The 15,832-nt window shown below is 51.2% G+C and overlaps 1 protein-coding gene across 1 annotated transcript in view; it reads left to right on the top strand.

Moving 5' to 3' along the window:
• Ulk4 (unc-51 like kinase 4) overlaps positions 1-15,832 on the top strand; it is a 275,914-nt gene that overhangs the window by 26,493 nt on the left and 233,589 nt on the right. The window contains exons 11-18 of the mRNA XM_051202614.1: positions 1,964-2,085; positions 2,233-2,302; positions 3,854-3,947; positions 4,880-4,984; positions 7,197-7,257; positions 8,603-8,784; positions 10,087-10,133; positions 12,922-13,000. Coding sequence (XP_051058571.1) covers positions 1,964-2,085; positions 2,233-2,302; positions 3,854-3,947; positions 4,880-4,984; positions 7,197-7,257; positions 8,603-8,784; positions 10,087-10,133; positions 12,922-13,000 — 760 coding nt within the window. The remainder of the gene's footprint in view (positions 1-1,963; positions 2,086-2,232; positions 2,303-3,853; positions 3,948-4,879; positions 4,985-7,196; positions 7,258-8,602; positions 8,785-10,086; positions 10,134-12,921; positions 13,001-15,832) is intronic.

Below are 15,832 nucleotides of genomic sequence, written 5' to 3'. Positions count from 1 at the left end.
ACGCACACACACGCACGCACGCACACACACACGCATGCACACACACACGCACGCACACACACACGCACACACACACGCACGCACACACGCACACGCACGCACGCACACACGCACACACACACAGCACACACACACAGCACACACACACGCACGCACGCACGCATGCACACGACACTTAGAAAGTTGTAAGAGGCCGTTGATTGTGACTAACTGGAGACTCGCCTACCGATATTTGCCTGTATTCTAAATAAGGAAGACATGAAAGTGTCCCCTTTGCCGCTGTATGGTGGCCTTTGTCCCTGCCTGTCTGTGTGTCCTGTTTGTTTTTCTGATGAGCTGCTCCTGTGAGGACTTCCAGTGACACGCATGTGTTGCCAGCCTCCTTCCTTGGGTTTTGGGCTGAAAACACTCGGCCTCTGCTCGGTTGGTTTGGCGATGTGGGCTGTGGGCTTGTGGAGCCACTGTCTTTCAGACTGAGGGAATGCTAAGCAGGGTGAGATGGGTCATACCCCTGTCCTGCAGTTACTGTGAGAGAGTAGGGTAGCTGGTCTTTAAACATGGAGCCAACCTGATATTCTGGCCCCTCGGGGGTGTGTGACGGTTTGTGTGTCTTGCTGGGTGCCTTTGGAATGATAGGGAGGAAGGAGGAGGGATGGGGGAGGAGGGGGGTGTGGCTGGTGTTCCTGGAATCCCAGCTCTGCAGAGAAAGGATTCCTCTTTCAGGGCATCGGGTAGTGGCCATAGTTACTGCTGCCCCCAAATGGTGGTTTCCTGGCTGCCAGGGACAAAAGCAATGTGAGCAAACGAGGGGATTCTCTGCGCTCTTCAGCGTTAGAGCCCCCTCACTTCTGTCCCTTGGGACACCCGCAGGCCAGTGCAGGCAGAACCTTCTGTCCTGCCGGCAGCTCCCAAATAAGGACACTGAGGCTCATATCAATGTAACACGAATAAATGAGCGACCCAGAGAGTGGTACTGGGGTTCAACCTTCAAGCTGAAGTTCAGAGAAGCAAAGTAGCCGGCCACTAGCTTCTACCTCTCCCTCAGGCTGAATGGGCTGGTCCTGTCCCCACGGGCTCTCACCAAGCCTCAGACCGTAACCTCCACTCAGCGTGGCTGGGGAACGGATGCCTCCTACCGACTCTTGCTCCTGTCATATATACCTCCCTAGTGCTGGGATTAAAGGTGTGTACCACCACCTCCGCCTCCTAGCTTCTGGCTGCTGGGATTAAAAGTGTGTGCCTGGTTTCTGTGGCTTGTGGCTGACTTTGCTTTCTGAGTCCTCAGACAAGTTCTAATATATCATAGATAATATATCATCCCATATTAATTATAAGTGCCTGGTCAATAGCTCAGGCTTATTACTAACTAGCTCTTACATTTTAAGTTAACCCATACTCCTTATCTGTGCTTTGCCACGTGGCTTGGTACCATTTCTCCGTACAGCATGCCCATCTTGCTTGTCCCTGCAGCTGCTGGTGAGAACCCTCTGACTCCACCCTTCTCCCCCCCCCCAGTAGCCTCAGTTTGGCTCTCCCACCTAACCTTGTCTAGTTCAGCTATTGGCCAGTCAGCGTCTTTATTAACCAACGAGAGTAATACACACTCACAGTGTACAGAAGGATCAGCCCACAGCAGGCCAGCTTCTCTTACAGTTAGTTCCCATGGCTTGTAGACTTTGACCGCAGGCCAAGTAGTCAGGAAGGGAAACGTGCTGGTTTCTGTGGTACTCCAGGCTCTGGTGTCTGTCTGTCTGCTACTATTTGTGAGAGAAAGGGTTTTTAGGTACAGATGCCTGACATCTAGAAAGGGCTCATTGTAGCTGCCCCGTAGAAAGCCGTCCTAGCCCAGTTCTGCTACATTGTTCGATAAGACACACAGTGTAATTATGCCCTTACGCCTTCCGTGCTATTTGCAAAACCACAGGCAGTCTGAATTGCGTGTGTCTTGATTTCTTCCATCAAGCAGTAGAAATGTCATGGAATGTTCAGGACCACATGATTCCAGGGAGCGTTTGCAGAGCCCTCAGAATGGACAAGGGAAAGGGCAGAAGGGAATTCATCGACTCAACCAATCTTTCCGGCTAGGTAAGGCTTGGTTGGGGCAGCTCGTGGGCTGTGGTCCATTTGGAGCTCCAACCTGTGCATGTGCTTGCTTTCCATGTCTCTGTGTGTCATGCTCTGTTCATGGTGATTTCTGTCACTTGTGGTTAACATATTTCTCTCCTACCACAGACACCCCGACTGAGCTGAGGCCCAAGACTACCACAGGGGGCCAGCTGAACGAATCCGTATTTCTCCTCAGGTGTGTATAACCCTGCTCTGAGAAGAGCCAGGTCTGCAGACCAGTGCTTGGGGGGGCTTAGAGATAGAGAGAGGGTGGTGTTCGTGCCACAATCCACCTCCACCCCACTGTGAACGCTGCCCAGGGGACTCTAATTTTTGTATGTTTTAAACGTTACGTGTTTTGGGTCTAAAGAGATGGATCAATGGTTAAAAGTGCTTGATTTTCTTCTAGAGGATCCAAGTTCAGCTCCCAGGACTCACACTGGGCAGCTCACAACCACCTATAACTCCAGCCCCAGGGCATCAGATGCCCTCTGCTGGCCTCTAAGGGCACTGAACTCATGTGCATAGACACACTTATGCATACAATTTTTAAAAGCTGCTTTGGTGTGTGTGTGTGTGTATTTGTAAATATTAAAATCTTTTCTCTCGAAACTTTATCTTCTGGTAAAAGTGAGTTTAAAATTTCAGAAGTGCAGCCTCCTTATTTGGGCAAGGTTTTATAGAGAGGAGGGGCTGTATTTCTCCTTTGTCTGAGTCCCCTCCCACCTTCCCTCCCATCCTCTCTTCTTTTCACATTGCCTTTCTCCCATTCACGCTGGGTGTCTTACATGCTAAGCAGAAGCTGTCCTGGTGAGCGACACTGTGGCCTGTGTGTTTTTCCTGAGATGTATTTTCTGTGAGACGCAAGCAATATTTATAACCATTGAAAGAATAAACAACACCCGATTAAACAGCAGCTGCTGGAACAACCCAGTTTGTCTGTGAGTGATCAAAGGCAGTGAATTCAATAGACTTAAGATTATCTGGGCGTGCAGGTCTCTGTCTTTCTGGTCCAATCCAATCCTCGGTGTCATTAAAGGGAAAGACAGCCCTTATACAGGAGGAGTATTGTTTCATTTAATCTATAACGATGCACTAGCATTTATTGATCTGTTTTGTGCATATTTGAGTGTAAAGCACGATACATCCATTTATATATACTTTAGGCACTCTAAGCCGACTCTCTTAGAACCAGGTACAACCTCTGGTGTTTCATGTTCAAAACTCACGTAGTGACTGAGTAAGCGGGAAGTGGAGGAGACGTGAACCCCGGGGATTTGAAAGAGGTTGTGATGGGAAGGGTAGAGTGGGGGCCGGACCAGGAAGTGACAGGTGTGTGTGCATGCCTGGAAATGCCACTGTTAATGTGATTAACAGATGCTTGTGAGGCGGGAGACGTGAAACATGCAGGACATTACAAAAAGGACAAGACCGGATGTAGCATGCATTCTGGAAACAAGTAGCTGGCTACCCAGAAAGTTACCCGCAGGGCAGTTACGGGGCTGGTGAGGGGAGGGGCTCAGCGCGTGAAGGTGTACCCACACGTAACGACACTTTTAAAAGAAGCAGCTACGAAAATTATAGTCATTAAACACAAATTAGGCTTGAAGATTTTTATGTGCCGAGTGCCCGTGCAAGAGGCGTGGGGTCCAGCCACCTCCATGCCGTCCATTCTTCCTGCCAAGACGGGGTGGAGGGTCGGTGTCGCGCCTGCACCCTGCTGATGAAAAGCTGTGGTGTTTTCCAGTTCACGGCCCACTCCAAGGACTAGTGCCATGGTGGGACTGAGTCCCGGAGACGGTGAGGACGCCAGCTCGCCACAGACCTCTCCTTTATCCAAGGTGAGCAGCCGTGGGATTTATGGTACATTACAGAAGCTCGTAAAAATAATTAAAGTGGAGGTGTGAGCCCTACCGCGATGGTGACATTGACCATGACCGGGTCCCCGGTGGTTGCTTGGAAAGTGATTGTTTTTCCGCAGTGATTATCGAGTTCACCCATATGAAGTGGACGTTTGGTAGGCTTTTCCAGGATCCCCAGGTTGTGTGGACATTATCACAGTCAGGCAGAGCTTTCTCGTTACCCTATGAAACAGCCCTGTAACTGTTTGCTGTCAGCCTCCCTACCTCCGCATCTCCTCTCCTGCCCCGTGGGTCTTCCTCAGTCTGCCAGCCTGTTCTGGACATTTCATGTAAATGATTACAGAACACGTAGTCATTCATCATTTTATTATCGTTTGTGTGTGTGCATGCATGTATATGTGTGTGCACCTAGTGTGTACCTATGCACGCTCCACAGACACAATGCAAAATATATACATATTGGTGTTAGCACTTTTGCCAGAACTTTTAAAATACTAGAATTTAATTAATTTTGTGAATATTCAGTAAGACAGGAGTAGTTGTGTGTTTTGTGGATGAAGGATGGGGCGGGACCCATCCATCATAAGAAACAAAACTAAGCCAAACTCCAGCTAGTGTGAAGTTGCCTTTCCCTTTACCTCAGTGTGGAAGGTGTGCACTGCAGGCCTGACCAGCCCCGTGGTGAGAACGCCTGGTGTGTCTGACCAATCAGCGGTGAGAACTCTTGGTGTGGCTGAGCAGTTGCTTTCTGAGACGTTTCCGTGTGTGAAATGGGAACAACACACAGCGTTCAGGATTTGTGTGACCATCAGCCAGGCTGAAGGTGTCTCCGCGGCACTTGAAGTCACTGACACAGGTGCCCTGTCGCTCTCCATTATACATGCAAAGTGTGACTGTTGTCCTTGTTCCAGATGGCGTGTGGGCATCTGAGCCAGGGGGCCCTAGAATCCCAGATGAGAGAGCTGATCTACACAGACTCGGATCTTGTGATCACCCCAATCATCAACAACCCCAAGGTGCACAGAGACGAGAAAACTTGGGGGCAGCGTGGGGGAGGGGAGGTCACGTCTCTCTCATTTCCTCGTCTGCGTGTCCCGTGTGCCCACACTCTGCATGTGGCTCTCTGCTCCCCCCCACCCCCCTTCGCTCGCACACCTGTCACGTGCCGAGGTGGCCACCGACCTCAGCCCCATCTCGTCCCCATTAGATGCTCAGGTCCCTAGCGTGCGTGTGGCTGAGCAGAGCTCGCTGGCTGGGGAAGAGCAGGCAGGTCGCACGGACCCAGGCTCTCGCGTGGTGTCCACACTGATGGGGGACAGCCTGGCCCTGAGGTCTCCCCGTGTGCCCTCGGCTTCTGTATTAGCGGTGTGTTGCTGAGCGTCACAAGGACTCACTGTATGGCATCCTCCGTCTGTCTGTCTGCTCTGACTTCCAGCCCCACACACTCACCCTCTACTTCCCACTCTGTTTCGTTCTTCATTGTCTGAAAATGTCTTTCCACATTGATTTGTGGTGATTTCCCCTGCCCTCAATTGGGAGGGAACGTGTCGATTCCCTAGACAGACAGCCTTTTCCTTATACAGCCTTCTCCCAGAATGGAGTCCTTCCATTAAGTCAGACTCCGACAGAGAGCCGGGATCTGCTAGGCCTGATGGGTAATGGCTTGTTCTCCCAGTGGGCTTTCCAGAGCAGCCTGGGGTTCCGCTGGCAGTGAGCCTCTTGTTTCCTTAGTTAAGGTCTCTGGGAAACGTCAGCAAGTAGAAATTTGTTTTCTACATTACTTTTTTCTTTTCTTTCGAGACAGGGTTTCTCTGTGTAGCCCTGTCTGTCCTGGAACTAGCTCTGTACACCAGGCTGGCCTTGAACTCAGAGATCCGCCTGCCTCTGCCTCCTGAGTGCTGGGACTAAAGGTGTGCACCACCACTGCCGGGCCTTAAACTATTTTAATCTAAAGCATTTTAAGCTGTATTTTAAAAATGAGTTTTACACTCAGGGAGAATATTCAGGGTTTGAGGAGGCCTTGCTTGCCGTTAACCCTGCCTGCTGGAGTCACCTGAGGCCCTCGGATTGGCAGGCCCAAGTTAATGGCGCCAGGCTCCCAGTAATTGCATACACCGTGGCTCTGTTGTCCATTGTTCGCTCTAGGCCCTCCCCCACACCACACTACCGCCCCCTGTAGTCTGTTCCTTCTGTCACGGCTGCTGAAACTCAGGGTTTCCTGGTTAAAGTTTATCTGAGGATTTCTCGTGGTTGGAATAGAGAAAGACTGTCATTTTATCGTTTTTGTCAAGAATGCTGTCTGTCTGTCTGTCTGTCTGTCTGTGAGGGTTTAAGACAGCAACACAGAGTTCTGCAGAAGTTAGACTCGATCAGCTCCCAAAGCGTAGGACCCACTCATCCAAATTCCGTAACCCCCGCTGGTCTCTTCCACACCATTTCTTAAATGAAGCGTGCGATAAACTATGTATGTGTTAGTATCTTCTGGAATGTCTCTTCCCTTCGCAGATATAGCCAAGTCCTGACAGTGTCTGATCCCCTGTCCGTGTCACAGCAGCCTAACCTCTGGCCTCTTTACTGTTCTCAAGAAATTGCTGCCTATGAAGTGTCTGTCTATGGTTTTGTTCTTCCTGTTTTGAACTGTTAAACATTAAGGATCTTATTGTTTAACAGACATTTTACCTTGTTTTTCCATTTAGAGTTTCAGCTCTCTGAGAGTAGGGTCATGTGTTTTCTGACCTCCTTAGGGCAGGACCCAGTAGGTGCTTTCCAGATGCCTTGATTTCTTTTTAATATTTATTTGTTTTACGTATGAGTGCTATCTGCATGCACACATTTATGCCCAAAGAGGGCACCAGGTCCCATTAGAGATGGTCGTGAGCCACCAAAAAGTGTGGTTGCTGGGAATTGAACTCAGGACCTCTGGAAGGTCAAGCAGTGCTCTTAACCACTGAGCCATCTGTCCAGCCTGCCGCCCTGGATTCTAATGAGAGGCAGATTGAGCCAGTTGAGCTAGGAAGACTACGGGCAGATCTCTCTGAGATAAGGTCTCATTTGCCCTCCTACCTGTAGGCCCCGGGGCTGGAGCCACAGGGTGTGCCCCACACCTGGCCTGGATCCTTTTGATGACAATTAAGTTTCATACGGTTCTTTTGTGGCCTTGTTGACCTGTGGATACAGAGACAACTGTTGAGTTGAAGAGGTTTCTCAACAGTGTTTTTCCTGCCGTAGATAATCAAGCAGCCTGCAATCAAGTTTGATCCAAAAATCTTGCACCTACCGGCATATTCTGGTAAGGTCACCCGGCTCCTCACACATGCTGTGTGAGCAGATGTAAATATGAACTTTATTTGCTTGCCAATGGAGTGTCTGTGTGAAGAATAACTCATTACCTGTTTTTTTGTAAGAGATTCCGGGCTGCATCCAGCACAGAAAGAAGTCAACTGCAAATGTATCTTTGCCAGCTGTTGGCTTTCCTCTGGGCCAGCGCCCTCTTGTGGTAGGGGGAAGCTCCTGGGGTGCTGGGATAGATGTGGACTTAAAGAAAGCAACTTAAAGGTTTGTATAGGTCAAGCAAGCCAGGAGGGAGCCTCAAGGAGGGGTGTCTTGAGGGACAAAGGGAAGCAGAATCATAGTGTGGCCAGCACCAAGGACCTTTATTATGAAGACCCAGGGAAGCATTCAGTCTTTCCCTGAGAGTTGGAGAACATTTGTAATTTTAAAAAACGATTTGTTTATTGTGTGTAGTGTTCTGCCTGCCTGTGAGAAGGGGGCAGCAGATCTCATAGATGGTTGTCGGCCACCATGTGGTTGCTGGGAATTGAACTCAGAACCTCTGGAAGAGCAGCCAGTGCTCTTAACTGCTGAGCTACCTCTCCAGCCCCACATTTGTAATTTTGTAAATGAATCATCTATAGATGGAGATCAGCCCAAATCAGAGCATTTAGATGCGATTCCTGTGTTTGCCTGGTTTGTGTGGGAAACTACAGGCTAGAGTCCAGGTTTTGACAGCGACACTCCTGACCTGGGTATGTTTAACAGTAATTTGATTAGACTTGTAAAATATGTGTAGATGTGTGTGGATATACCTGTGTGTGCGTGTGGGGGGGGGCTTACACATTTGCAAGTGTGGGTTCCTATGCCTGAGGATGTGTTATCCTTAGACATATGCTGCCTACCTCTTTTGAGACAAGGTCCCTCATTGATGTGGAACTCATCCATTAGGCTAGAACAGCTTGCCAGTGAGCCCCAGGGATGCCCATGTCTTCACCACCTGAGCGCCAGGATTACAAGTGCTAGCTTTTTTTTATGTGGACTCTGGTCCTCATGCTCACAAGGCCAGCCATCTCCCTGGCTCTCTGACGTCTAAAGATGTTGCTATTATTATTATTATTATTATTATTATTATTATTATTGCTGTTGTTATTTTGCAGTTCACTGACATAGTTAAGAAGTGTCTCTGGGCAGAGGACAGTCAGGTGGAGTGTCTCCTCAGGATGGGTGTGGGGTCTGCTGCCTTTCCGGCTGACGCTGTCGTGCAGGATTTCATCCTCATCACAGCTTCTCGCACAATGGCTGCCCAGCCTTCCCCGTCACGCACCACGCATGCTACCGCCTCTGTTTGCTCCCTTCTGCAGTGGACAAGTTGCAGCTCCTGAAGGACCAGAGCTGGAACGAGTTTCTGCAGCAGGTTTGCTCTCAGGTCGACTCGAGCGAGAAGAGCGTGGGGACATCGCGGGCCAAGCTGAACCTCCTTTGCTATCTGTGTGTGGTGGCTACTCACAAGGAGGTGGCCACCAGGCTGCTCCATTCCCCGTTGGTAGGTACTGCAGGGTGATGCGCCCCCCCCAGAGATGCCCCCCCACCTGCCTCCAAGGACACTAGTTCAAGAGCTGGGGGCCCGGGGTTCAGCTCAGCCATGGAGCGGTTCCGTAGCCTGACCACAACATGGGGTTCTGCCCTGGGCACTGAAACAGACAATAACAACAGTAAACCACGGACTATTTATGTGGTGACTGAGGACTGAACCCCGGGGCCTTACACAGGCTAGGCATCTGGTCTTAGCTTTTCTTTTGAGCTGCTGTGTGAATTTCCCACGCTTGCCTTGAATTCACTCTGTAGCCTAGTTGGACCTGGAGTATATGACCCTCCTGCCTCAACTTCCCAAGTAGCTGGGATTATAGGCCCATCTCACTAGGTCCAGCTGGTTACAATTATAACTTGATTACAAACAAAAAAGGTGATTTGTTGATATCGCAGTTTCCTGAGAATTACCCGCAACTCCTTCTTTAAAGCAGTAGTGATTTCCAGCTGTGGCCTTCGTAGTATTCAGCTTTCCATTTTTGTTATGTGTTGATCGGGAGCCACTGTACCTGTCCTGGACTCCTGCTCTGGGTCACCCGGTAGACAGCGGGGTTTCTGATGTATAAAAGGTCATAAACCTTCTGTGTCTTCTGTTTCTCCTGGGAGAATTATGCCTTGGCGGGCCTCGTTGGTAACCCCTGGGAATTTGCAGAGTTCCTCAAGCCACCCTCTGGAAGGAGCAACAGGGGTCAGTGGCACACTCCATTGGTCCCCACAGTCGACTTGAAGAAGTTTCAGTTTATTTTGCTCCTAAGTCAGTGTGACAGTTGCCTGTGGGTGTCTGTTGGGGGGTGGGGAGTCAAATATTAGGGAGCATTAAGTGGAAGGACAAACCAGACATCTTGCTGTTTTGCTTTTTAATGATCAGTTTTGTTTTTTATTTGTGTGTGTGTGTGTCTGTGTATGTCTGTGTGTGTCTGTGCCTGTGTGTGTCTGTGTGTGCACTTGGAGGACAGAAGAAGGTGTTGAGTTCCCCTGGAGCTGAAGTTACAGGTGCTTGTAAGCCACAGTGTGGGTGCAGGAAACTGAACCTGGGTTCTCTGTAAGAGTGCGTGCTCCTAATTGCCGAGCAGCCCTGTTCTTAGTTTCCGTTTATGTTTATCTTGTTGGTCACTGGCTGCGTTTGCTTGTCTGTCATCTGCCCCTGGGGGCAGGTCCTACTCTCCACTGTACAGATTTCCCTGTTAATATAGACATTGCTTTGGATGCCCTTCTGAATAAAACTTACATTTTGATGTTTTTGTTTCTTAAACTCTAGTTCCAGTTGCTAATCCAGCATTTGCGAATAGCTCCGAACTGGGATATGTAAGTAGCATTTGTATCTTAAGACACATTTTTGGGGGTTTTATAGTTGTTGCCATTGCCGGACTAAGCCACCCTCAGTGAACCTGAGGCGACCGTGTGTCCCTCACGGATGAGGGTGGAGAGAGGTGAAAGCAGCTGTCTCCTTCTCCCAATCCCGAGTGTCGCACCCTGAGTGACCATCGTTGTGAGGAGGATCCAGCCCTTTCGGGTTGAGCCATCTCTGCCTTTCCGTTCCCCGGGCAGGAGCTTCCCCCGCGGTGTCATGGAAACCTACAGGGCTGTCCTGCAGTGTTTCCTCTCTGGGTGCTGCAGGTGCTGGCTGCCCTTGCTGGAGGGACTCGAGCATCCCCACTTTCTGAGGAGTTTATGTGGGATACACAAGTGTGGGGTCGGGACCCAGATCTGCCCCTGGGCAAATCTCGCTCACTGTGGGGGTTGGGCCACCTCCTCAGTAGATCCTTGTCCGACTGAGTGAGGCCAGAAGTCGGAGCTGCTGGTTCTGAGTGTGGTCCACGCTGGGGAGTGTTGTGATTATCTGGTCACTGTCACCGTGGAGGACTGTGTGGCTGCTGTGGCTGGCAGAGGTGTGACAGTACTTACTCCTCCATGCTGGTGAAATACTTGTGCAACCATGGGAATTTACAAAAGGCTTTGGAGATGGAGGGGATTTTTTTTTTTTCCTTGTATCTCAGCTGCTGCTCTCCACAGACAGAACTGAGATGCTAGGTTAACAGCCGACCATTTGGCAACCATAGAAACTGCTGCTGTTCATTGGGTTTTTTTTTTTTTTTTCCTGGTCTGAAGCGCCCCCTGCTGACCTGAAAGTGCTTCTATTCTTTTCAGGCACTGTTAAAAACCTTTTTTACTATTTAAATTGAACTTCATTTGAAAAAAAAAAAGTGTTTTAATATTTCCTTTTTTTTTTTTTGAGGTTTAGGGTCTTACTATGTAGCCCAGGCTGGCCTTGAACTCCTAGCTTTATGCCTTCGTGAGTGCTGGTTTGAGGTGGTGTGCCACTTCGCCCAGCCTCGGAGTGTTTTGATTGGGTGAAGCAGTCAGTGGACGGTGGGCAGCTCCCTGCTGGGCCTTCGCGTTTTCTTTCAAGCGCTGCTCTCTGGTTCCTCCCCCCCCCATCGGTTTTCCAAGTTTGTCCCGCATAGAGGAACACAAGCTTAGTAAGGCATGCTATGATTTTTATGTCTGTTTCCCACAACACCTGTGTTGTTAATACTGTTGACCGCTTGAGACGGTTCCCATCCTCCTGCCTCTGCCGCCCTCCCCCCCCCCAGCACTGGGGCACAGGTGTGCACATCACTGATCACTGCGTCTGGCTTGTTACATGCGTGCTGGGGATTTGAACTCCGGCCCTCAGATACCGCAGGCATGACTCCCCACATCTACCCCTGTGCCCTCCCCAGAACAGATGGCCAGCTGGGGATGCCTCCTGTTTTCCCTGAAGGCTGCTCCTCCCAGTGGCTCCTAGGAGGGTTATTTTTCATTGCGCTCTGTCAGCTTCAGTCCTCCGGGTCACATAGGTTCCTCCCCCACTTCCAGCCTTTCCTTTGGTTGACGGTTATCTCACAGCCAAGCGGACCTTTCTTCCATCTCCGTAGGCTGCTGAGGTCTGCGTCTATAGTCAGCCTTCATCAAGGAGAGGGGTTCCTTGTGTGTCTTCACCTGTGGGACTTACTTGATTGTGCTTTAAAGTTTTTGGTTTTTGATGTACAAGACACACAGAGGTAGCCAGGCATGGCAGTGCTCAGCTGCAATCCTCAGGAAGCTGAGGCAGGAGGATCAGGGGTTCAAGGCCATCCTGGGAGTTGTGTAATAAGACCCCATCTCAAAGAACCAGCAAGAGTTGAAGAAGCCTGTCAGGGCCGGCTCTGCTGTGGGAGGTGGACACATGCAGCCATGGCCTCACTTCTGAGTCTGACTTGTTTCCTTGAGAGAGTCTTGCAAAGCTTTTTCTAAGAGACCAAGAAATAGAGTGTGGCTCCTCACTCTCCACCATGCTAGTTTTCAGTGAGAAAAGGGTTTTAAAACTTACTTATCCTGTTAGCATTTCATACTTAAGCAATCACCTCCCCCGCCCGCTGTTATCCCTTCTCACGCCTCTGCTTCCCACTAAGCCCCGTTCCCAACAAGTCCGTCCTGCTTCCACGCTTTTCCCCAGTGAATTAATGTAATCAACATGACTTCCCTACATTGCTTCTTTCATATCACGGTGGAGCATTGCTGTGTACTTTATCAGTGTCCTTTTCTGTGGGACACCAGAAGCCACCTCGTTAAAAACCAGTGTTTATTAACAGAGGAAGAGAGGCCGGAGGGTTACCGTGCTGCAGGTCAGTGTCCCAGCTGTCACAGAGATCCAGGGTCACATGCCCCCTTCCGGCCTCCAAGGGCATTGCAAAATAGGAAAGCATTTATAGACTGCTATATGATTTATAAGCCAGACTGTGTAAACTTGGACACTGATTCATGATCTCTATGCGTGTGGTAAGGCATTTCCCCGGACCGTAGGCCTGACCTGTCACTGTGTGTGCGTGAGTAGGCGTGTGCAGGCTCTGGAGGACAACCTTCAGGAGTTGGTTCTCTCTTTTTTCTGTGCGTGTTCCGGGACTGAACTCAGGTCACCAGAGTTGGTGGCAAGTTCCTTTACCACTGAGCCCTCTTGCCAGCCTCACCTCACCATCTTACAGCTAACTGGGTGTCATCCGTGGCGGCTAGCGTGGTGATTGTTTGATGCCTGACTGCACCTCTCTCTCTCTCTCTCTCTGCCTCTCTCCAGACGGTCCAAGGTCGCTCGAGTGATTGGCTTGCTGGCCTCACACACGGCAGAGCTTCAGGAAAACGTGCCCATTACTGAGGTGATGTCCCATTACTGACACATTGAGTGTGGAAAAGATCGCCTTTGGTTTTGTAGTTCAGAGTGTGCAACTGTCACATTCAGACACATGTAGAATGTGGCCGGGCTGGTTTGGATTGTAGCTCACATTTAAGTCATTTTCTTCTGGGGTTTCACTCTGAATTTAATATCTTCCCTCTTGTCCCAGGACAGCTAGCTGCTCTGTCAGGTGAGCCCAGTGTTTGGAGGACATTTCTGGTTGCCATCCCCACCCTTTTTTAGTGCTGTTAATCTCACCTAGGGCCCCTGCTCGCTAGGCGAGGACAGGTATTAGAAAGGGTTTTGGCAGGTGTGGTGGTGCAGGCCTTTAATCCTAGTAGAGGCAGACCTGGTCTACATAGGAGTTCCAGCTCAGCCAAGGCTGCGGTGAGACCCGGCCTCAAACAGCTGAGAAAGGAAAAAAGGAAGTGAGGATGCCACGACTGTGGTCACCGGGGACCCCAGGCCGCAGGGAGGGTGCCACCACTGTGGTCACCGGGGACCCCAGGCCGCAGGGAGGGTGCCACCACTGTGGTCACCGGGGACCCCAGGCCGCAGGGAGGATGCCACCACTGTGGTCACCGGGGACCCCAGGCTGCAGGGAGGATGCCACCACCCGGGGACCCCAGGCCACAGGGAAGGTGCCACCACCCGGGGACCCCAGGCCGCAGGGAGGGTGCCACCACTGTGGTTACCGGGGACCCCAGGCCCTCAGGGAGGGTGCCAGCCAGCTCTGGGCACACTGATAGCTCCCTTCTGTCTAGTCTCGCCTGCTCATGGCAATTGTCCTTGTCCTCAAGAGCCAAGTAGCTGAATGAAACTTGGGTAGGTGGAACATTTGAGGGCAGAAGCCGGGATGTGGTGCTGAAACTGTAGGAGGATCTTGTAGTGAAGACGAATTCCCGTGGTGATGGTTTCCCCAGTGAGGCTGAGGGATGGAGTGTGAAGGAATGAACGTGCCCACAGGGTAAGTGACCACCGAGAAGACGCGAGCGTAGGTAAAACTGGCTGTGGGGACCGGAGGGAGGGCCAGTGAGGTGTCCGAGGCACGCTGTAGAGACTTGTGGTGGGGTCTTCCTGGGGCTCAGGATTTGATTCTGAATGAGAGGGGGGATCCAAGTGGGTTCATGAGCCATGAATTCCTGGGCGTGGCTTCCGTCTGGTGTAATCCATCAGCTAAAGTGATGGTGAAGGCTCAGTCAGAGGATAGGGACACTGGTGAGTTGCATCATGTTAGCATGGTCCAGGGTGGGTAAGTGCTGTGAGGAGGGGTTAGACCGACTTGTCTGTGTCAGGCTGGCCTCCACAGAGTAGCTGGCTACACTCAGGAGAAGCTAAGAGTTTGTCGTCTTCCTATGCACGAGGCCGGACCAGATGAGGCTCAGCCGTCCTCATCTGGTGCTGAAGGCCTGGAACATTCCTGGAGAGACACTAGCCTTTAGTCCTCTTTGGAAGACTGATGGAGTGTGATGTCAGCCCAGGGTGGCGGCGGCGGCAGCAGGGTAGCTGAGCCGGCCAGTTGTGGAGGCAGCAGGCAGAAAGCAGAAAATGACGGGGGGGGGGGGGTTGGCTTTTCTGAGGACCTCCTCATGCCAGGTTGCTGGGACGGTTTGCGCTTAGGGTGTGCCATCCCACAAGTAAGCTAGCTGAGAAAGCCCTTACAGGTCTGCCCAGAGGCTTGTCTCGGCCTTGACGCCAGCTCCCGTTGATAGCCTAGGCTAGCATCACTCACCTACCCGGTCACTCTGATGGCTGCTGACAGATTTGCTAATCACCATGATAACGTTTGAAAGCAGTGTGAATGCTGTGTTTAATATTCAATGCTGCATCTTCCCATAGACCTGCAAATGAAGCCAGGGCATGTCAAGTAGTCACCTTGCCTAAACTCCGAGCTCCGCACAGTCGTAAACGCTGGCAAGTGCCGGGAGGCGGTGAATTTCCCAGGCTGCTGGTGGGAATGCATAAGGGCCAGCCATTCCAGAAACCCTGCGGTGTCCCCCATGGCTCAGTGTCCCCCATGGCATTGTGGGGGATGTGTATCTGTGGGTTACCTGTACCATCCCCGCACATGACAGGACAGACAGAGTGTGTGTGTGTGGGGGTGGCATGCTTGCCCCATGGGCCCCAGCAGCACTGACGACAGGGACTGCAGCTCTGGGGACTTACATGAAATGACATTCGTGGTATCGAGAATGTCCCGGGCTATGGCTGCGCTTTGCACAGGGAAGATCTTACTTCCTCTTTCAGGGAGCTGAGCTGTTGACTTCTTGCCCTGACCCTGACCCCCCTCTGTGGGGACAGCTCCCCTCCTTAATGGAGCACATGGCTTCTGGGGACACACACAGAGCCATGAGGGAGAAAGGGGACACCCGCCTCTCTAGCCAGGTCAGCCGGATCAACCCAGGCTGTCAGTGAGGTGACAGATGCCACGGCCAGGTCCCCCTCACACCCCCGGAGGTGTCTACAGGGAGCTATCACGCCCATCTGAAGATGAGGGCTGCCTGGTGGCATGATTAGGGGAAGCCAGGCCAGAGATGAGCCCTGAGCTGAGAAACACACATACAGTTGTAGCACAAATAATAAAAACCCGGACACAGATATTGGGGTTAAAGCTGGAAGATCAGAGACTAGCTCTTACCTCTGCCTCAGACCGAAGGGGAAGCCAGTACCCACGAACCCTCAGACTGGATCTGACTACATCTGTCTCCACCAAAGCTCAGGGTGCAGTGAGTTCCTGTGTTCTGCCTTATAGTCCTCTCTCCGCCCAGTCATATCACCTGGCTCCACCTCCCTAGTGCTGGGATTAAAGGCGTGT

This window comes from Phodopus roborovskii, unplaced genomic scaffold, assembly GCF_943737965.1.
Source record: "Phodopus roborovskii unplaced genomic scaffold, PHOROB, whole genome shotgun sequence".
Classification (NCBI taxonomy): domain Eukaryota; kingdom Metazoa; phylum Chordata; class Mammalia; order Rodentia; family Cricetidae; genus Phodopus; species Phodopus roborovskii.
This window is presented reverse-complemented; position numbering and strand designations above follow the sequence as displayed.